The 22,180-nt window shown below is 42.0% G+C and overlaps 2 protein-coding genes across 2 annotated transcripts in view; one reads left to right on the top strand and one right to left on the bottom strand.

The window, feature by feature from the left end:
* The first annotated feature begins 645 nt into the window (after nucleotides 1-645).
* ddx18 (DEAD (Asp-Glu-Ala-Asp) box polypeptide 18) lies at nucleotides 646-11,249 on the top strand. Its single transcript, XM_052083016.1, has 14 exons — nucleotides 646-818; nucleotides 1,471-1,641; nucleotides 1,723-1,854; nucleotides 5,116-5,251; nucleotides 5,339-5,439; nucleotides 5,585-5,784; nucleotides 8,508-8,622; nucleotides 8,797-8,936; nucleotides 9,008-9,169; nucleotides 9,260-9,412; nucleotides 10,144-10,257; nucleotides 10,344-10,400; nucleotides 10,470-10,647; nucleotides 10,844-11,249. The coding sequence occupies exons 1-14, from the start codon at nucleotides 713-715 to the stop codon at nucleotides 10,987-10,989; spliced, it is 1,911 nt and encodes a 636-aa protein (XP_051938976.1). The 5' UTR covers nucleotides 646-712; the 3' UTR covers nucleotides 10,990-11,249.
* LOC127612058 (glycerol kinase-like) overlaps nucleotides 11,232-22,180 on the bottom strand; it is a 32,786-nt gene continuing 21,837 nt past the window's right edge. The window contains exons 9-20 of the mRNA XM_052083024.1: nucleotides 20,844-20,879; nucleotides 17,741-17,808; nucleotides 17,596-17,638; nucleotides 17,411-17,491; nucleotides 17,251-17,329; nucleotides 17,013-17,109; nucleotides 16,777-16,861; nucleotides 15,926-16,046; nucleotides 13,559-13,702; nucleotides 13,390-13,476; nucleotides 13,228-13,299; nucleotides 11,232-11,931 (exon numbers count right to left, since the gene is read on the bottom strand). Coding sequence (XP_051938984.1) covers nucleotides 13,271-13,299; nucleotides 13,390-13,476; nucleotides 13,559-13,702; nucleotides 15,926-16,046; nucleotides 16,777-16,861; nucleotides 17,013-17,109; nucleotides 17,251-17,329; nucleotides 17,411-17,491; nucleotides 17,596-17,638; nucleotides 17,741-17,808; nucleotides 20,844-20,879 — 870 coding nt within the window. The 3' untranslated portion in view covers nucleotides 11,232-11,931; nucleotides 13,228-13,270. The remainder of the gene's footprint in view (nucleotides 11,932-13,227; nucleotides 13,300-13,389; nucleotides 13,477-13,558; nucleotides 13,703-15,925; nucleotides 16,047-16,776; nucleotides 16,862-17,012; nucleotides 17,110-17,250; nucleotides 17,330-17,410; nucleotides 17,492-17,595; nucleotides 17,639-17,740; nucleotides 17,809-20,843; nucleotides 20,880-22,180) is intronic.

Raw genomic sequence — 22,180 nt, 5'->3', positions numbered from 1 at the left:
AATAATGGAGCCACGGCTGCCATCCACTGAAGGCCCGAGCCCAAGTTTTAACTTTACTACTTGACTGAAGTTTCAATATAATTTTAAGATGCAAAATTGGAAAAATAGCAATCCTTGTTCGCCATGTTGGATGACGCAGTGGCAAATGACGTACCACGCACGTCCCAGTTCTGCCAGTTCGTATATTTGATACACTTGTGTTTCCATAATCTTTTATGACCCTAACATATTGTAGCATAACCTTTTTCTATGTTTGCCCTCGTATTTTTTTCTCGTTTCTTCTCCTTTATATTCATATATTCTGTACATCTTGATGTTATATTGAGTGATCGTTGAAATTCGTTGTTATACAGTATATTGTATATGTACTGATTACTCTAGTACAATTGCATCTAATTTGCTACTGTTGTATCTTCTGCATTTTGGATTTAATTTAAAAAAATCGGGGGAAAAAAGTTTGTACGCTTGCAATTTGTACTCTCGAACACTAGATGCACTTTAACTATGTGTACACTTCAATCGTGGGGTGTAGTGTGGTATTGGCCGGTAGTTTTTATTTCTTTCTTTTATTTAGATCACGTTCTTAGTATTTTCATAGGGCAATCTGAACGTCACCTAATGGGGTCCTTGATACATTCAGGCAACTCTGAAGTTGCGCCGTGAACAAGGGTCCTGGATTGCCTACTGACACACGTGTGTGTATGTGGTCAACATGGCCGATTTACAGATGAAGCTTCTCCGTAAGAAAATACAGAAAAGAAATGAAAAAAACAAAGAGCGCAAGTTACTCAAGAAGCACACATTGGACGAAGAGTCTGGTTAGTAGTTATCGTCAAAATCTGATGTTTCATTTCCTGGCAGTGACTGTTAGCTTCATTAGCGTTGTTAGCTTGTCGCGGCATGATTTCTCATTGTAATTATAAATTACAACAAGTAACCATCTCATAATTTCAGTGGTAAATGTCCATCTAACGGCCCGTAATTTTTCTAAATGCCCAATTTTATGATGTCGTCGTGTACTTATGTAACGAGATGTTTTGTATACAGCTAGTTATGTGTGGTTTTAACATTTCACGGAACCAATACTAACAAAAGTAACTTGAATATTGAATTGAATGTTTTGAATTGCATACAACCTTATTGTCAAATGTGCTGTATTACAGCACAGATGAATATCTTCCCTTTCAACATAATACAAGAGGAGCCCCTGCGGGTGTCCGCACCGCAATCAAAAGAAAAGTTAACAATATGACAAAATAATACAAGACGGCACATGAGACTCGGACAGTCGTGCAATCGTAACCACTTTCCTGAATACACTTTGTTGTCGGAAGCAGTTATAGATGAAAGAGGAGCGAATCAACTTCTATTGTATTCAAACTCTGTATTGTAGATACAGCAACAATTAAGTTGAAATAAAGTACATCAATATTTTTGGAAGTTCGCATTACGGCTCAACGTTTTCTCCAGTAAGGTCAGAAGGAGTGGAGGAGAAATGCACTCAAGAAGTGTGTAAAGCTGAGAGTAAACTCATCCAGGAACAGAAGCAGGAAGATGAGCCAGTTGCATCTGCCCAGGGAAACTCTGTAAAGCAAAAGAAAAAAAGGAAAAGAAAGGCTCCTCTCACGGCTGAATCACCAGGTAAAAGAACTCAAAACTGTGAGGAACAATTGCACCAAAAATGCACCATTGCTGTTTTTGCTTGAATGTTATAATCCTTAGCTGAGAAAAAGGTCAAAAGTGCGCACCAAGTAAGTGGGCAACAAGAGATGGAGGAAGAGGAGGAAACTGTCAAACCACAGGAGCAGGAGGGAGATGTTGAGGATCTACCTGAGCTACCGTCTGGCTTGACAGGTACATGTCATTTTTTTTAACTTTTAAACCCTCATCCAGACTGTTCACTCGTGATTTGGAGCATTTTCCAGCTGGTGTGAGGGAAAAAGTGGTAAAATTGCTCTTTGCTGTTTATATTACACTAGCTGGTTCGCCGCCCTCCGGGCGGCTCATCAGCTAGTTCCTGCGGAAGGCTGGTAAGGTGGTGAAGTAGGTACGTTTTGAAAAGGGACAGACGGAAGGACAGACCGCGTGCGGGACGACGCGCAATATATATATAGATGTACATTTTTGGAACTCGCAAACACTGATTTTACTAACTTTGTAAAGGTGACAATATTGTAGCGATGTAGCATAGATAGTTTTAGTCATGACTTCTGATGCCTTAAAGTGTTGCCCTTTCAATGTTTCCATCATGAAATGGGTGTCAGTCGAGGCTTACATGAACTCTCGTGGTTGTCTTTGAGATGAGGAGTCACCTCTGATTCCTCTGATAAAGCCTGCAAGTACATGTTTTGTTGTATCGTGAAATGTAGGACTGCAACTGCAAGAATGTTTTACGACTAAATAGGTCCTTTTTTCCCCAAATGATCAATCTGATAACTTTTAAAAAATCTTTTTTTCCCAATCGTTTATTTAAAAACTACACATTTGAAATTTGTTGAGCACAAAAGTGCACAAACGGCTTGCTCCATTCACTCATTTCATTTTATGTTAATGTGTCACCCGCTCTCGGCATACTGAGTCAGTGCAGTTTGGAAGCTAGCTTACAAGGCCTCAAAAATAGTCCAATATTGTTTGCTTTAAGATGTTTACTGACACTCTAGGTGAAATTGACTGATGAAAAAGGCAGATTAAAAAAAAATTGGTACGCTATAATTTATAGCTATGATGCTTCAGAAAAAAAATCCACCCATTGCCGAACCTAACTCTCATAGTCATAGTCAAGATATCATAGTTATTATTATGGTTATTTGGATTGTTATTATTAAAACCTGAATTACAGAAAAAAATGTCAGATTCAGAATCAGGGCAAAAAAAAAAACAAACATCAAAATGTTTACTTGCATCTGAAGTAGTAAAACAAGTTTTGACCAGTGTTATAGGTTTTTTTATTTACCGTATTTTCACGACTATTCGACGCACCCTACGGTTGGGCGCAGTCTCATTAATGGGTGACATTTCTGTATTTTACACATAGACAAACCGCACTGTCTTAATGGGCGCAGTTTTACAGTGGTAAAACATACGCCAGCTTAAACATATGGCATGCATGCGCGCACGCTAACACGTTAGCTTGAAGCATACAGTAGCATGCCAAGACATACAGATACAAGCTAAAAACACGTTTTCAAAAAGGCAACGAAAGCAGAACTGAGTTCGGGTGTATTTTATTTAGCCATCGTATAATGTTCACGTTTTTCGATCCTCATCCTCTGTATCCGAAGTAGAGGACTGCACATCCCAGTCGTCATTGAACGCATCACATGCTAAAGTGTGAGTTGCTACGCATTGCCGAGCGGAAAGAAGGAGCAGCAACAGCAAAGTCAACATTTCTCTCGTGTGAAGCTTTCCCACATTTGAAAGTAAAGAACAGAGCGAAACATAGTGGCAGCGCGCGTGTGTGTGTAGAAAGAATTGAACAATTGTGCAAGTACCGTAATCCATCAAAAATGCTGCGTTCCCACTCGTTGTTGCGTATTGTGGCTTAACTCGCCCAGCGCTGCCTCTCACTCTTTGTAAAGTTGTTTGCCATCGATCATCCATTGTTCCCATGCCGTTCGCAACTTTACTTTGAACGCCCGGTTGATGCCGATGTCCAGCGGTTGGAGTTCTTTAGTCAAGCCTCCGGGAATAACGGCAAGCTCAGAGTTCACTGGCTTGACTTGGTTTTTCACCGCTGCTGTGAGATGGGCACACATTCCAAAAGCATAACCGATGACTTGAAGTTTGAACTGAGCTTCGTAGGCGTGTCTCTTTGTCAAATTTATTTTCAGGGGTTCTTAGAAACCAAAACCGGAGTTGTTTTGCAACAATGCACATTGCCACCCTCTGTACAGGTGTTGGTACCTGCTTGCGGCGTCCCTTTAGCGCCCCCTAACACGCCCACCCTTCACCCATTGACGGACTGCTCCCCAGCATGCCTGTCCTCTCTCTCTCTCTTTCTCTCTCTCTCTCTCTCTCTCTCTCTCTCTCTCCCCCCCCCCCCCCCCCCCTCCATATATGTATATATACACGCCCACCTTTCCCTGATTGGCCGACTTCTTTCCCGCATGCCTGGCCACAGTCACTTCCGCCTTTTCTCTATATAAACAGCGTGTCTGCTGTCAGTCAGATTTTGGAACTCAGCGCATACAAAAGACGCTCCGCACCATAAGGCGTCCTGTCCATTTTGGAGAAAATTTAAGACTTTTAATGGTGCCTTATAGTCGTGAAAATACGGTATTTGTTTTTTTGTTTTTTTTATTGTAGACTTGGCCCAATTTTTTCCCACGGCCTTACAAAACACACTTCAGCTTAATCATATCACATTGCCCTATTTTGGTCAGCTGGCGACCATGCATGCATCATAGAAATGGATGTACCTTAATTTTGATGCAAGCGCACGTCTAGTCTAGCGTGTTTGGAGCTGTGGAGTGCCTCTCTGGGTATTCGAGCACCCCGAGTTGCCTTGCCCGTGACTGATCCGACGATATCGTAACAGAAAGTAGTGTGCGTTTGGTGTAAAAACGGCCGCATCCTCATTTTCGTGTTGGGACAATAGTTGGGTTCCATGTATTTGTGACCATGGTAGACGCGCAGTGCCTCACTGGGCATTACGCCGGTCTCCATCTTGAATGGTCACGTCATCCCAAACAAGTGACTAACACACGTTAAGCAGGTATATCGACGGCCCCTAGTGTGCAGAAAACGGTGCCATCTGTTCTTGGCAGCCATCCGTACCTGCAGCCAATGGCACAACATCAATGGCGCCTCCTTTGCCTTGAGCTTTTCACCCAGTTGTACCTGCGCAAAATACCAAATGAAAGAAAACTCCACCTCTGCGCACACTTAATCTGCACTATGCGCTATATTTGCACTCAACACTCCCCCTAAAAAGCGAATGGGGCCAAGGCGTGCACTGTAGGAACAGCAAACTACAGGGACAGCAGAGAGTGACTGATGTAATAATTACGTGACACAAACACTCAATCGTGAAATTCATTGCCAACACACATTGATTTTCTCCATTTGTTGTTGCAATTAAAATAGAGCTGCAATTCTAATGTGTGGGTCTTTCAGGAGCATTTGAGGACACGTCTTTTGCTTCTCTCGCGGAACTGGTGAGTGAAAACACACTGAAAGGAGTGAAGGAGATGGGCTTTGAACACATGACTGACATCCAGCACAAAAGCATTCGTCCTCTGCTGGAGGGAAGGTGGGTTTCCGATTCCTGGTCATTCACGTGTAACCATTTTGTAACGTAACCACTTTGTTGATTGTGTTTCTTTGTTTTGGTGGACAGAGATGTGCTGGCTGCTGCCAAGACAGGGAGTGGTAAAACCCTGGCCTTCCTAATCCCATCCCTAGAGCTCATCTACAAACTTAAGTTTATGCCCAGGAATGGTAATGACTGTTCACCTGATCCAATGATGAATATTGCACATTGTATGGATGTAGATTTTTGCGCAAGTTTTACTAATTGGACTTTGTCTGTTTTAATCACGGTACCGTAAATTGATTTTGTATGTTTGTTTCCTCTTTCTCTCAGGGACTGGTGTAGTGATTCTTTCTCCGACACGTGAGTTGGCAATGCAGACGTATGGTGTGCTGAAAGAACTGATGACCCACCACGTACACACATATGGCCTGATCATGGGAGGCAGCAACCGATCAGCGGAGGCCCAAAAGTTGGCCAATGGTGTCAACATCCTGGTGGCAACACCAGGCCGTCTGCTGGATCACCTCCAGGTGAGCTAGGATCTATCTGTAGGAGAATGTCGAGACAGCGATAGCCATCGTTAAAGGCTTTACACCCCCCCCCCCCCCCCCCCCGAAAAAACCCAAAACTGTACCAAAATAAGCACGAGACACGTGTGCACGACTAGTGCCGGAGTAAAACAAACAACAAAAAACGGCCATAGATTTGACTAGGTAGATGTGACATGCTCCTTTTCAGCTGCATGATTAAAAGCAAGCTGAATTTATGACCGGCCTTTCCAATTTCCTTTTCGCCCCTGGCAAGGTGGCCGTTTGCCTGTTCAAGTCCACTATCGGTCTATCTATGATAAGAGCCGGAAACACCTGATTCGTCTTTCTCTGTTGATGGCGCCAGCGCACCATTTAATGGCAATGTGTCGAATTGTGGCCAATTCATGACCTAACAGACTGAAGTGTACTGAGCAAAAGCGTGTTTTGAGGATACCGAACACAATTTTCTATGTTTATTTTGGTTCCCTTAAACCAAGGCCAATTCTATTTTAATCGGTAATTCACTAATTATAGATGTTTTAGTTTATTTGTAATCAAACTAAAAAAAAAATTAACATAAATAATAAAATCCATCCATCCATCCATTTTCCAATCCGCTTATCCTCACGCGGGTTGCGCGGCGTGCTGGAGCCTATCCCAGCTGTCTTCGGGCAGTGGGCGGGGTACTCCCTGAGCTAATTGGCAGCCAATCGCAGGACACACAGACAAACAACCATTCGCGCTCACAATCATACCTAGGGACAATTTCAAATGTTTCATTCACCTGCCATGGTGACCTGCCGACCCGGCGAGAACCTATGCAGGGTCAGGGAGAACATTCAAACTCCACACAGGGAGGCCGGAGCTGGAATGGAACAGATAAAAGACAATAAAGCAAACCTATCCAAAAGAAAAATACCATTATGAGTACTGGGCAGTAAAAGTCGTTTTAAAGGAACGCCATTCATTGATTATACATTTTAAGTGTGGTGTTTTAAAAAAAAAAAACACAAACTAATACACTTTTGCAGCACATGCGTTTCAATTGACCCTTGGTCTTTGGTTTAATTTACCTTATCGGGCTCTTTATTGCCATAAGACATCCATATATTTTATGGTTTTACTTACCTGATCGTCACTTAAGTGCTGTGCCGATGATCGGAGCCGGTGTTCACCTGAGCTAGCGCGTCATAGGGAACTCCTTTACCTCGCACCATCTATCCATCCAGAAGTGTTAAACCATGTTGGTTTGCACAGTAGTGTCTTCTGGCAGGTATTGCACTGAGGTGACTGGTCATTTAAATGAACCAAGTTGAGTTGCACTTTGGTTGGGCACAAGTGCACCATGGCATGTGCAACAAAAGTGCATGTTCGCACTTGGCGTGTTTCAATTATGTTTTTTTAAAATTATTTTTCTGTATGCGGCCCTTAAACGAAAAAGTTTGGACACCCCTGCGAGGTCAGCAGCACCCATCTCCACTGTACAGTGGAGATGGGTAACGGTGCTCTGCTTTCCTCTCCTGAGACACCGGATGGTCTATACCAGTGGTGTTAAACATACGGCCCGCGGGCTGGAACCGGCTCACGAGGAGGTTCAACCAGGCCCCCAGGATAATTTAAAAGTGAAAAAATGGAGTATCCGCTACGGGGCACACTGTTTTGATCAGATTCGACGACAACATTATTTTGATCAGAGAAGAAGACGACAGCAGCCTCAGTCCGTCACTCACTCAACACAGCAGACACTATCAATAGCATTTACACATTTAATAGCACCCTCCTTAGTTTGTCAATTGTAGGCAGGGATTACATTTAGATTTTATATGCACGTGTAAATGGTTTAAACTTCCTTTCTTCATAAATATTAAAGTGCATTACTATATTTTTCAGTACCACTTGTTAAAGTTTGTACAATCAGTGGGATCAGTTGCAATGCATATATGTGAATGATAAAAGTAAATTGCACATTTGTCAAAGGAAATGTAAGGTGCTTCATGAAATGTTTTGTAAAATATACGTTCATTAAATTTCAACATTTTTCAAATGTTCTTGTGCTTCTTTAGACCAATAAAAGGAAAGCCATGTCATGTTGGTTATTTATAGCAAAGTGTGGTATAATTTTAATGGTCCGGCCCACTTGACATCTACCGAGGCCGCATGTGGCCCACCATGTGAAATGAGTTTGACACTCCTGGTCTATATGAATAACGAAATAAATAAATGTACACACCTAAAAAATCTTACCAAATTCTAGCCTTTGTAATTTGAAAATTACCTTCAACTACCATACTGATGTCAAATTTGAATTTGATTAATGATTTAGCCCAAGTCTTCAGTGTTCGTTGTTGTCTTCAGTGAAAACAGTTCTTATAAGCAGGCTAAAAGCAGCAAACAGTAGGAAAAATCACACACATTTATGTGGGGACAAAAAAAATTAAATTACCATGGCCTAATTTGAATAAGTGATTGGTAACAACACGGCTGTCTTTTCGTGCTTGTAGCAGAGGCACACTTTCAAATGGTTTGGTTGGACAGAGATGACACCTCGCCTGGATTTAACAAACCTTCAAACTTACCTTGCAAATGCCATGGTGATGAATCGCAATTCCATGTTGCCGCATTTCTATTTAACTTGTCCACTTTTTGGGGTTTTGAACTGTTGCTTGAGACTGGATGTATCTTTTCCTTTTTCATTCCTTGTTATCCTTTCCGTGTATCCTTAGAACACGCCCGGCTTCATGTTCAAGAACTTGCAGTGTTTGATTATTGATGAAGCTGATCGCATCTTGGAGGTGGGCTTTGAGGAGGAACTGAAGCAGATCATAAAGCTTCTGCCCAGTAAGCTTTTTTTTTTGTGGTCTTTCGGAAAACGTGGTGACTTCTGTCTATGGTATTGTTTTTCATTAGTCTTGTCAGTTTTTCTAACATTGTATAGCAATGTAACGTGTATTTATCAATGGGACATTCAAATTAAAATTCAAGTAAATAAGTGTCGGTGCATCTTTTCTTCAGAGAAAAGACAGACCATGCTGTTTTCAGCAACCCAGACTCGGAAGGTGGAGGACTTGGCTCGTATTTCTCTGAAGAAAGAGCCTCTCTATGTTGGAGTGGATGACAACAAGGACACGGCCACCGTCGATGGTTTGGAACAGGTATGTTGGTGGCGCGACAGATTCACTGACGTGGCTGGGCTCCGTCTTCATAAGTGTCCCCTTGACCGCAGGGCTACGTAGTGTGTCCGTCGGAGAAGCGCTTCTTGTTGCTCTTCACCTTCCTGAAGAAGAACCGCAAGAAGAAGCTCATGGTCTTCTTCTCCTCCTGCATGTCTGTAAAATTCCACTACGAGCTCCTCAACTACATTGACCTCCCTGTAATGGCCATCCATGTAAGCCGTGACCTACGACATGACCGAGCGCTCCCACTTGGCATCATCTGCCGTAGCCGATCTGTCATTGTCACTTTCTCCACTGCTCAGGGCAAGCAGAAGCAGACCAAACGCACCACCACCTTCTTCCAGTTCTGCAACGCAGATTCGGGCATTTTGCTCTGTACCGACGTAGCAGCTCGAGGGCTGGACATCCCAGAGGTGGACTGGATCGTCCAATACGACCCCCCAGATGACCCCAAGGTCTCATGATGACTATGACACTCTATTTAGGTTTCTTCTGCAATCTCACCCCAGTGTATGTGTTTAAATGTGCGAAGTTTTTTGTAAAGGCTTTCTCCCAAACAATGCCTTAAAGCACAGGTGTCAAACTCATGGCCCGCGGGCCGGATCTGTCCCGCCACATCATTTTCTGTGGCCCGCGAAAGCAAATCAAAGATGTCAACTACTATGATGATTGCTAAAATCTGTACCAAGATTTCAACTTATCATATGTAATAAATAAGCGCGATATTGTAAACGTTTTCTTGTTGCCAAAACCCCTCATTACACCAATTTAACAATCGCTAAGTGAACCATTATTCTGGACTTCTTTATATGTTTTCAGCCATAACGGCCCTCCAAGGGAAATGGTGTACAATGTAGCCTGCGACAAAAATGAGTTTGACACCCCTGCCTTACAGAATGGACTTGTCTTTCCTAAGAGTTCAGTGCAAATGAGGATATACAGAAAAGTGTTCCATGAAAAAATAAAACACCCTCATTGAATGCCGTACACACAGCTAGAATAAGCCTTTGGGGGTGGAGGGAGGGGTCCACGTACATGAAATGAGACTTTTGTATATTGGCCATCTCAACTCAACAAACACACATCATTGGTGATTCTGTGTAGTGCTGGAGGGGGCAGCTTCAAAATGTTTTCCTTTCGAATCCCCCCAACCATCTGCATACTTAAAGTAACGTCCCACCCACAGGAATACATCCACAGAGTGGGCAGAACAGCTCGAGGCATCAATGGCAGAGGGCACGCACTCCTGATCCTGAGACCAGAGGAGCTTGGATTCCTGCGCTTCCTCAAGCAAGCCAAGGTATATGTTCCCAACTGCCTGATGGCCTCCATGTTCGTGACACTTCATGACAGTCGGCTAAAAACAAAGCGCGCTGTGTTCTCCAGGTCCCACTGAGTGAGTTTGAGTTTTCCTGGAGTAAAATCTCAGATATCCAGTCCCAGGTAAGAAATCTAGTGCTTTGGGTACATGAGATGTCATGTTCTGACGTCATTTAAAATTGTCTTTCTTAGTTGGAGAAACTGATTGAGAAGAACTACTATCTTCACAAGTCCGCCCAAGAGGCCTACAAGTCTTATGTGCGAGCTTACGACTCTCACTCGCTCAAGCAAATCTACAGCGTTAACACTCTGAACCTCCTTATGGTGGCGTTGTCGTTCGGGTTCAAAGTCCCACCCTACGTCGATCTCAGTATCCTTTTTGCGTCATATCACATGGGTCAAATGTATCACAAATTGAGAATTCTGTCCTAATCTTGAATCGTTTCCACATTTGCAGACCTACTTTTATGACACTTTGATTGCGCCACTGCGGCCTTGAGCAAAAAAGCAGAGCAATGTGAAATAGTTCAACCACCTTTTTTCCTTAACCCCGCTCTTTTCCTCAGACGTCCACGGCAGTAAAGGCGCAAAGCTGCAAAAGCGAGGCGGCGGCGGTGGTTTTGGGTACCAGAAATCCAAGAATGTGCACAAGGCCAAAATCTTTAAGCACATCAACAAAGGATTTAATGACAAACGGCAGTTCTCTCGTTAATCAGATGATTGGAATCTCTGAAATGGTTCCTTGTCGGAGCGTCATCAAAAATGGCGCTCTTATGTCATCATGGGGAAAGTCCTGTTTTCGACATACCGGTAATTTGTAGGAATTGTATTTTGTTGCAATTTCCTGGATATTTTATATATAGCTCTGCAGAATTCCATGCTTGTGTGATGACATAAATTTGTTCCCAAAGCTAAGAATGTGCATTTGATAGAAATATTAAATTTCAAGTGAAATTGCATTTTGAAAATGAATTTATTCATTGTGCTTTTTTGATTGAGATCATTACATCCATAAGACGCAATTGGTGACAAAAGTTTTCATGACAGGAATCTGTAAATTCCATCAGATTATTAAGAGCAGTTCTTGTCAATCTAATTGCACAGGGAAACAAAGTTATATACAGTACTCAACAAACTGTAGTGTTTCATATGCATCAGTCACCGCAATATTTTTAAATAACACTGATCAACATGATTAGTTCATAAATTGTGACATCTGCGTCTTCGTGAGTCATAAATACTTGAGATAAATGAAACGATACATTTTAACACCGGATAGAAATGGCATTGTATTCATTTTCCATTCATTCTTCTCAATAATCATTCCTTATTAAAATATAGATGAATACACGTTTGCTTCAACTGCTCAGTTGCTACCCCTCTTGCAATTCATAAACTCATGACAACAAATCCCCCAAAAGTGACAACCACGAGCCAAACTCATTCCAAACCCCCCACGCCCAAAACCGTGCCTATAAAATGTATATTGGTTGAAGTGTTCCCTTTTTCCAAATAAAAGAGAAACATGTTCTCATTGCTCCACCGCTTCCACTCTACATTCCAACTTGGATCTGTGCGATAAGAGTAATGTGGCAGCTCCGAGGTGGCCGCATCCATGTAGAATTTGTGCCAGATTTCGGTTACTGTTGGCTCCCTGGGGGTTAAAGCAAAAGGAAATGGAAGATAAAGGAAAGCAACAATGATGGACAATGCAAGTACAGTGAAACTCCTTTACACCGAAACCTACAGGGGTGAAAATCCCCCTAGTGTGAAAAAATCTTCATGCATTAACACCATTCACACTTTCCTGCCCCCCATACAACGAAAAAAAAACCCTGTTGCGTTATACGAAATCTGTTTCTCTGCGCTTGCCTCGACGAGATTCAACGACCTCTACTGTTTCATTCGGAAACGGCAATAGCATCCACCACACTGGTTTACACATGTGCAGTAGTCCAGGAAGTATTTGTTATTGTTAGTTTCAGTTGCATTGCTAAAATGACTACAAAACCGACCTTTGGATGTCAAGCAGCTAAGACAAGAAGAGCTCTGACGTTGGAAGAGAGCGTAAAAGTGATCAAAATGAAAGACATCCAAGAAATTGATGCAAGTGAAAGTGAATGCTGATCGTAAATTTAGACATTTCTTTCCCTTTTTTTCTTTCTACCCTGACTATATGAAGTGTCAAATAAGTGTATGCTCATACGTATGCACTGTTGGAATAAAAATAAAGAGTACACGTACATTTGTGTGTGCGTGTTCACATATGTGTGTGTTTATATCTGAGATTAAATTGGCTACAGTGAAAAAACCCCTGTTGTGAAAAATTTCTTGCTGAAAACGTGATTTCGTTGTAAGAGTTTCACTGTACAAAACATTTTGATATAGCGCTTTCACATTTCACAACAGCTGCAGCTATAACAAAGCGTCTTACAGAACAGTTAACACAAAATAACAAAATATAACAACACATAAGACACGTACAGTCATGCATTCTTAACCACTTTTTCTGCATACGCTTTGTTGTTTGAAGCAGTTATAGATGAAAGAGAGATTGAAGGTCTTTCGAATCGAATACTTTCGACAGTGGATCAGATATGTCATGCTCAAAATGCGCACACGTCTGCTACAAGCTTAAGTCTGAAAGTACACTAGAAGCAGTAGCGTCCATTGATGGAAAAAAAAAAGATTGGAAAGGACTTGGAATCTGGCATGAGAAAAGAACACACAGATGTGCCACAGTATTCTGTCATCCTGCAAGACACATCAGTCTGGATCTCTGCAGGTTTGTGACATGTTCTTTCGAATAACTTTCACAATCGGTGCGGTGGTTGGGAGCATCAGATTCATTTTGGTTGTTGCGCTGTGGTGTGAGAAGACTTAAGATCCTGCTAACACCCAAACCTGATGGCCCGAAGAATAACAAGAAAAGCAGCAGCAAATGCCAGACCTTAGGGGTCCAGTCTGGTTGGGGGCAGTGGAGGAGCGAGCCCTCAGGGGATGCTGTTCACCTTCGCCAAGCCTGGCAGGAAGAGTGCACATTCAAGATGAAGTGTCGAGAATCAGAAAGAGTCACTCTTCTGGTCCTCATCCAGGACAGAAGATATCATACCATTGTCCCCGCAGCCTGACTCTGTAGTCTCCCAATTCATGGATCGTTGCACAGCCTTCTTCCAGCGAGCGAAGCGGAACTCACTCTCTTTGAGAGGAGTGCACATGTAGGGTGAGCTACTTCTTGCATAATTGTTGAGAGGTTTTTATTCATGGTTTTTCTTTCTTACCATCGGAGTTGATCTGAGGCTCGTATTTTTCAGAAGTAATACGAGGAAGGTCACTGGGGCTCAGGCTCCACACCTTCACCCCCTCTGCGGCCCCTGCTGCCATGGCAGCGCCGAGAGCTGTCGTCTCTGACATGGAGGGTTTCACTGGAAAATCAAGGGAACAAGCACACACAAAAAGCTGTTACGCAGCAACCGGACTTTGTTAAGTATCTCAATGATCCTGTTTTGCAAAGCAGTGAGCTGGCATTTATAAAAGACAAAGGGGAGTGGCGGCGAACACGGTTTCTGGCAATTGTGAGTGTCCAGGTGTACTAATTTTGTTTTGGAACTGTGGGAAGCTGCTGGAGTATGAAGCTGTTCTCTTGCCTGATGTTTCTGTGTCATAAACAAATCAGGTGAAACTAAAGATGTGCAAGTGACAATCTGAAGTGGTCACCAACTGTTCTTTAATTGGGCATTTGCCAGCAAAGCAGTGCGCATACACCCATTAAATCTATATATTTCTATATATATGTACACACACACACACACACGCACACACACACACACACACACACACACACACACACACACACACACACACACACACACAAACACACACACACACACACACACACACACACACACACACACACACACACACACACACACACACACACACACATGCACAGGCAAAATTGACCATGGACAGAATGTTTTTATTTCTCTACCATAAGCCATCTTGAAAGCCATTTTAGACAAATTGGTCGTACAGTACTGACCTTACAACCCCAGCAGCCCAGTACGTCCACACCCAGCATATTTACTTCCAATATCGCCTGAGAGCAGCTACCAGCATAGCTGTTCCAATAATCGTTTTGCATTATCAAAGAAATTCATCACAAACCATCAGAAAACACTACTGTACTGGGAAGCTCATCTGCATGACATCATTTTCAGTCAACATCAAGTGGCACATTGGCCGCCCCAAATATGAATAAAAACGGCCAGATTTTTCATGCTTAATAATTCATATTCCACAAACGCAATCTTAATCAGAAGACCATGTTTACACTTGGGGCGCCACGTAGAACATACTATTGCTTAGATTATTATTTTTTTAACTTGAGAACACTCTTCTTTCTCTGCGGTTTCCAAATTTATAGTACATTTTATTTGCACTGGTTTAGAGGTATATACTAGTTTAGAGGTATATACTATACCTCTAAACCAGGGGTGGCCAACCAGTCAGAGATTAAGAGCCTTTTTTTTAGTGTGTTACTGCAAACAGTATCTTACATCTTACACATGAGCATCCCGTTGGGTGCTCAATCATGCACTCGCGCACATATGCACGCACGCCACGATGAGCAACAGCCGGCCGGAATGGCCCGAACATGAAGAAGGCTAAAGACACAAACACACAAATCTTTTTTTTCATCCTCCCATCCCTTGCGGTCAACTTGGGACCAGTCCGCTGGCTCCCGGTCGATTGCGATTGACGTATTGGGCACCGCTGCCTGAAAATCAGAAGTAATTTGCTGACTAGCTCAGCGCCGTTGTTTGCGCATGAGTGGTGATTCAGTCAACTGATTGGTCTATGTCAATCAAGTAACGGGATTGATGATAGGCTGACATAGTACGTTCTGCGTATTTAAGATAAGAAAACCTTTATTAGTCTCGCAATAGAGAAATTCCCAAATCACAGCACCTAAGTTATGAAAGGAAGAAGTAGAACAACAAAATATAGGAGCTGCTGGAAAGGCAGCCACTCTCGCGGCGCCATTTTTAGCGCCTTTGTTTGAATGGCAGCGACACTGCCGAGGTGTTTTCGACGCTTGTCGTGTGAAAACCCGGGAGCCGCATTGAACCAGCCAAAGAGGGTTTGGCCACCCCTGCTCTAAACCTATAATCATAAATATCCATCTATCCATCTGTTTGTTTTTTTTTTATCCTCATGCTCGCGGGAGTTCTGTAGCCTACTGCAGCTGTCTTTGGGCAGGAGGCGGGGGACACCCTGAACCGGTTGACAGCCTATCGCAGGGCACACAGAGACGAACCACCATCCGCGCTCACACTCACACCTAGGGACAATTTTGAGTATTCCATTAACCTGCCACACATGTTTTTGGCATGTGGGAGGAAACCGTAGTACCACCGTAGTAGAAAACCCACACAGGCCCACGGAGAACATGCAAACTCCACACAGGAAGGCCGGAGCCAGGATCGAACCCACGACCTCTGCACCATGAGGCCGACGCGATCATCATAAATATTTGTTTTTAAAAACGTTTCATTTTGTCCACTTGGAATATTTCAAGTTAATTTTGTTCACAAGATTTTTGTAAAAACTTTGGAGGATCTTTGTAAATTTCAGGGAAGACATACCGACAGACACGCCAAGGATGTCGGCTTGCAGCTGCATCAGCAACCTGTTAGCCGTCATGCCTCCGTCCACCTGCAGCTGCACCAGAGGGACGCCACTGTCCTTGTTCATTGCATCCACAATCTGATACACAAGCATGTCATACAATTAGTCCAGGCCTATTAAGAACTTTCACAATTCACCAGAATCTTGTTATGGGTACAAAACATTGATAAGATGGCCTGTTTTTGTGATTTGTAATTCTTATTTTGAAACTTGTCACTCTGCGTCATGGACAGCCTATCTGCTATAGTGACAAAAGGGTTGGCCGTGGGGTGTTGCCAAGGTGGGCACGTGCAACCTAATAAAACTTTAGATAAGGATATTATATTGTCTACGTCCTCGAACCACATGACATATCGGTAGCTTTGAAATGTTCAATGCTGTCCCTGAGAACTCACAGCCTTTTGTTCCTTGAAGGCTCGGTAACGACACGTCAGATGTTGTAGTATGGATTGAAATTAGGCCAAATAAAAGCATACTACACTTTGTTTGCTTTTAAGACATTTTTGAAAAGAATAAACACGATATTATAATTATCACGCCACCAATGGAATGGTTTGGGCTGCTGAGAGGTCTGGTTGTTTTGGTCATGTACTTTTGTTTTGGTTTTGTATCAATTTCTATTCGGATACAACTTGCTTTCAATATATCATACAATCTAGCATATTATGAAAAGAATAATTTAGAGGCTAAAGGTTCTGTTGTGGATCTGGCTTATCAGTCATACAAAACAATTCAATACACCTTTATGAAGTGCTTTTACAACAGCTGCAGCTGTCGGTGAGAAAGTCCAAAAAAAGCTTATTACTACCTCTCTGGTTTGGAAGCAAACGGCCTCGAGCGCAGCAAAAGCCAAATGGCTCCTGTTGGTGAACTGTGTGAGGCCACATATGATGCTGCAAAAGACAAAAAGGGGGATCAACCCAATTACAGCGATGCTGCCCCAGACCGATTTGTATGTTTGAAAAAGAAGGCCGAACAAAAACAATGAAGCGTTCTTTTCCTTAGAATTGAGGGTCACATCACAGTAAGCAGCGCATATCTCACCCTCGTGCACTGGGCTCCCAATAAGGGGCATAGAGCCCGGAGAAAGCAGGCACGAAATAACAGCCATAAGATGTCCCTGCTGAGGCTGCTAATTTCTCTGAAATGAGGGTGAGAGAAAATATTCGATGTAACGGGATGTTGTTGTTACGTATAAGAAAAAAAATAAAACAATCGCTGGCAAACAAGGAGCTCAAACAAAGAACATTTATTGTGCTTGGTTGATTTTCAAGCAACGTACCAATCTCCGCGGAGGACTGCACGATGCCCATATTGTCCTTGAGCCATCGAACTACTGCCCCAGCAATGGCCACTGAGCCCTGTCAGAAAGACTGAAACCAGTCAAACGAGTTGGAACTATATGGAATACATGAGCATCGGCATTCAAAACACTCACAAACCTCGAGTGCATAGCAAGGAGGCTGATCTGGTCCCATTTTGTAGGCAACTGTGGTCAGCAGGCCGTGCTCAGACATCACAGGCTGGCGAAATTTTAAAAAAATAAAATAAACGTTAACTACCGGTACACAAACACAGAATAGGAATGACGACTGTATCGTTAGGTTGTGTTCTGTTCATCACATACCTTGGTCCCTGTATTTCTGAGCATGAAGCAACCCGTCCCATACCTTTACTTGACAATAAAAAAAAAAAAAAAAAGATCCAATGAGACAGCAACAATTGCAACACACAGTCGAAGATCAAGACAATTTGGGCGTGATGTACTGCACGTGTTTTTGGTCTGGCCGTCCTTGAAGCACATCTGACCAACCAGGGCTGCTGACTGGTCACCAAGACACTGATAAAAAAACATTGTCAACATTATAATAATAATAATAATACATTTTATTTATAAGCGCCTTTCAAGACACCCAAGGACACTTATTAGCATCGTCTGGTCCACATTTTGCGGCACGTACAGCATAAAATAGGACAATCGTTCACATTCACACTGTCAGTGATTCTGCAATGAATCTGCTAATCGTGTTGTTACAGAGGTGGGTAGAGTAGCTAAAATTGTAGTTGCTTAACAATAAGATGACTCAAGTAAAAGTAAAGGGCAGACCATTAAAGAATGACTTGAGTATGTATTCAGTACCACTTAAAAAAATCTTCAAGTGCCTAGTCCTAGTACAGTGTATGATGAGTAAGTTAAAAGTGCATTATGTAGAATTTAACGATATCTAGTGGTAAAGCAATACTCTGCAAAGACTTCGGCTTGAAAAGCGCAAATTTTGAAGCATGCACACGAAGGTATGTTACATATACAGCACAGTTGACAATAAAGTTTATCCAAATCCAAAATCCAAAAAAGGTGGCTCAATTAGGCCACACTTCGTAGGACTAAGACTAATTTATTCAGAAGAATTCAAAAAATGTCATCCAAAACAACTTCTATGATGTCTTCAAGTGAGTAGTAAGTGCATTGTATATGATACACGCGTTGTTTTAATCATGTTAAGGGTCTATGTTCGCTAAGTTTGTCTCCTTCGGGTATCCGTAGCTGAAAGATTGTGGCAAAACATGGCAGCCTACTCTTGGGGAGGTGCGCCCTAAGTAATATAATTAGTGATTATTTCACCTTTTAAAATTACATTTTAAAAATTATGTTGGTGTGTTGGAACATATATTTTTCATATTAGTGAAATTAAAGTGGGTTTTTGAAATAACGAAGAGTGACAAATCAACACATTTTTACACATTGTTCCTTTAAGATTTTTTTTTCAATGAGGGCCTCAAACGAGCAAAAATATAAAATTAGAATGAATAAATTTTGATTTCCAAATTGTATCACTTTAATTGAAACAAGAATACAACTTAAGTACTTGTGAAAATATAATTCAAGTGAAATTCAGCCACAAGTCAAACTTTCAAAATGAACCGTTGGTTACACTCATGAAAGTTCAAAACGGAGTTCTTGTAGGCTGAAACGCGGACAATGTGTTGCAGACGAGCTGAAGGTGCATGACACAAGTGTAGTTGTTTTGTGGGTAGTCTGTATGATAACCATAGATCAGGCATGTCCAGCTCCGGGCCAAGAGGGCCACTGTCCTGCCTGTTTTCCATCTCTCCCTGCTGCAACACACCTGATTCAGATGAGCAGCTCCTCAGCCAGCTCTGAAGCAGCATTTGAATGATCCTGATGATTTGAATCAGGTGCGTTGCTCCTTGGAGAGCTGGAAAACAGGCAGGACAGCGGCCCTTGAGGACCGACTTTGGACAACCCTGCCATAGATTGAATGTTCCAGCCATGGGAGTTCTTCATCTTCTGCTTAAAGTTAAACGCCTATATTTGCTCCGTTGTTTCTGCAACGCTTCATGTTCATGAGTCACTTTGAAAATTGGTTCTCTGTGGGGCCACAGTGTGTGGCTCTGTGGTCATGCAACTGACTGTCGCAATGTTGTTGACGAAACAGAATCTTATGACAGTGCCTAGGGCATAATTCACTTTGACAAACCAAAACAAGTAAAAGTACAATTCACCCAAGAAGTAAGTGTACCGGCGTAAATGTGTTTTACTACCCACCTTTCTATAATTGGGGACAGTGAATCAGACGAAAGAAGTGATTCTCGACTGCTGTTGCTTTGTGACTCAAATTTTTCATATCGCCATTAAGTCACTACTCACATTTTTATTTACCCCTTTTAGGGACTGTGGTTACAGCTACAGTGGACAGCTTATCATGTTATCATCGTACAGGGTGCATGAAAGGGTTAAGTTAAGAACATGTATTATTTTTTTTTAAAACAGACTTACCGGTAGCTGTTATCAACATGTATACCATACAAACCCCAATTGAACTTTGCACCAGTCCATTGCTGCTTATTTCAGCAAGACAGCTAAGTCACATTTAGCATGTGTTACAACAGCATGGCTTTGTCATAAAAGAGTGCCGGGACTAGACTGGCCTTGTTTGCAGTCCAGACCTGTCTCCCATTGAAATTGTATGGTGCATTATGAAGTGCAAAATACAACAACTGAGACCCCAGACTGATGAGCAACTGAAGTTGCGCATCCAGCAAGAATGGGAAAATATTCCACCTACAAATATTCAACAATTACGGTCAGTTCCCCAAAACTTATTTAGTGTCGTTAAAAGGAAAGGTGATGTAAGACACTGGTAGGCATGCCCCGTCCCAGTTTTTTTTTCGAACATGTTGCAGCCGTGTAATTCAAAATGAGAGAAATTTTGAAACAAAACAAAAAAACTGCGAAGTTCATAACTACATTATGCTTACATGTTCAAAACGCCTTTCACATCATCCTGTTAAGAAACTCAAGATTAACATGACAGCTGCAAGTGTATCAATACATAACAACGATAAAATGAAATAATAAAATGAAAATTACACAAAATACAGACACAAAATTTGAATAGCAACTTAATGGCAAAAGTCCCTTACTTAAGATGGCCCATGTATGAATAAATGTACCTTTCTGAGGCACGCTTGTTAAAATGTTGTTTTCCAAATGAAAGGTACACTGGGTCCTGAACTAGCGATGGAGTTCCACCCCTATAAAATTTGACATATGTCTCAAATGTGTCATAGTCTATCACTAGCCTACATGAAGCCAGTAATAAAGTATGAATTAGAGTACCGGTAGATACAAAATGTGTACGAGAATCCAAGAACATATAACAATCCCCCCAAAAAAGTTGTATCAATAATTAACAGTAGGCACCATCATAGTGCAAGGACCACTGTAATTTTTTGCTCCCAACCATGGTTAATCCCACTTTTGGGTCTCCATCCAACAGTTGAGAATCGCTGCAGTCAAGCACAAAAAAAGTCCACATTCTTACTAACGACATGACATTTGGAAGTTTTTACCCCAGAGATTGGAATTCCTTCAAGGATGGTTGTTCTCTGGTGAGAGGACATGAACAGACTTGTTAGCATTTTGCAGGCCGTTTATGGTACATGCATGTGATTTGAAAATAACGTAGGTATTTACATGTCTCACATTTGCATTTCAAATATCGTCTTGTATAGGCAACTTGGTTTTGAAGTTTACATCCACTCCTAACAGACATGAAAGTCATACTCACTCTGGGCGAAATTACCTATTTCAGAGGTCCCCAACCCCCTGGTCGTGGACCGGTACCAGTCCGTGGGTCATTTGGTACCGGGCCACACAGAAAGAATACATAACTTACATTACTTCTGTTTTATGCATTTCGGAATCTGAAAGATATTGTATTTTGAAAAATTACCGGATTCTCTGTTACATACGTCTACAATATGTCACTCTTGACGCAGGTGAAGGTGCGCTTCCAACAATATACTGTGTCTGTCTCCAATTCAATGGTCTCCAATTCAATGGTTGTGTATGATTTTGATTGTTAGATTTTTAATTACATTTTTATTTATTATTGCTTTTGTCAGATTTAAGATATTTTTTTAATTTTTATTTACCGGTATTTTTTTTTTTTTAATGTGACCAGTGTGACCGCACCCCCTTTCATTAACAGAATGTTGCCAACAATTTGGTCAACACTGCATGCACCAAAGACACAATCCAATTTTAAAATCACTGCGAAAAGCATTGGGATATAGACGTTTAACTTATCCAAAAGCTCTTCCCGTTTAATTTCGTTCTGATCATAAAAATGCTGGCGGAAGATTACTGAAGCAGAAGCATCACCGAGTGCAAAACACCAATCAGTATATTCTTTGTTTGTTTCCGAACAAGAGTACTAGATGATGTCATCTACTGCGAGTGTGAAACAGCCTTATTGACGCCCAAAAATAGTACAGTGAAACTCCTCTACAACGAAACATTGGCAAAAAATACCCCCTAGTGTGAAAAAATGTTCATGCATGAAAGCCATTCCCACTTTTCTGCTCCCCCTACAACGAAAAGTCCTCCTGTTTCGTTATACGAAATCTTCTCTGCTCTTGCCTCGCAACAAGATTGACTAGAACGAAAACAAGCCTTCCGCAAAAGTCTAATCCAACCTCAGCATGCCACGCCGACCTCTACTGCTTCTTTCGGAAACGGCATCAACGACCACCACACTGGTTTACATTTACACATGCGCAATTGTCCAGGAAGTATTTGTTATTGTTGGTTTCAGACGCTGAATGAACGTTGCATTGCTAAAATGGCTATGAAACGGACCTTTGCAGTCCAAAGAGTTAAGAAAAGAAAACATTCACGCTTGAAG

Source organism: Hippocampus zosterae, chromosome 12 (genome assembly GCF_025434085.1).
Source record: "Hippocampus zosterae strain Florida chromosome 12, ASM2543408v3, whole genome shotgun sequence".
NCBI classification, from domain to species: Eukaryota; Metazoa; Chordata; class Actinopteri; order Syngnathiformes; family Syngnathidae; genus Hippocampus; species Hippocampus zosterae.
The sequence above is the reverse complement of the archived record's forward strand: the minus strand, read 5'-3'. Positions and strand labels throughout refer to the sequence as shown.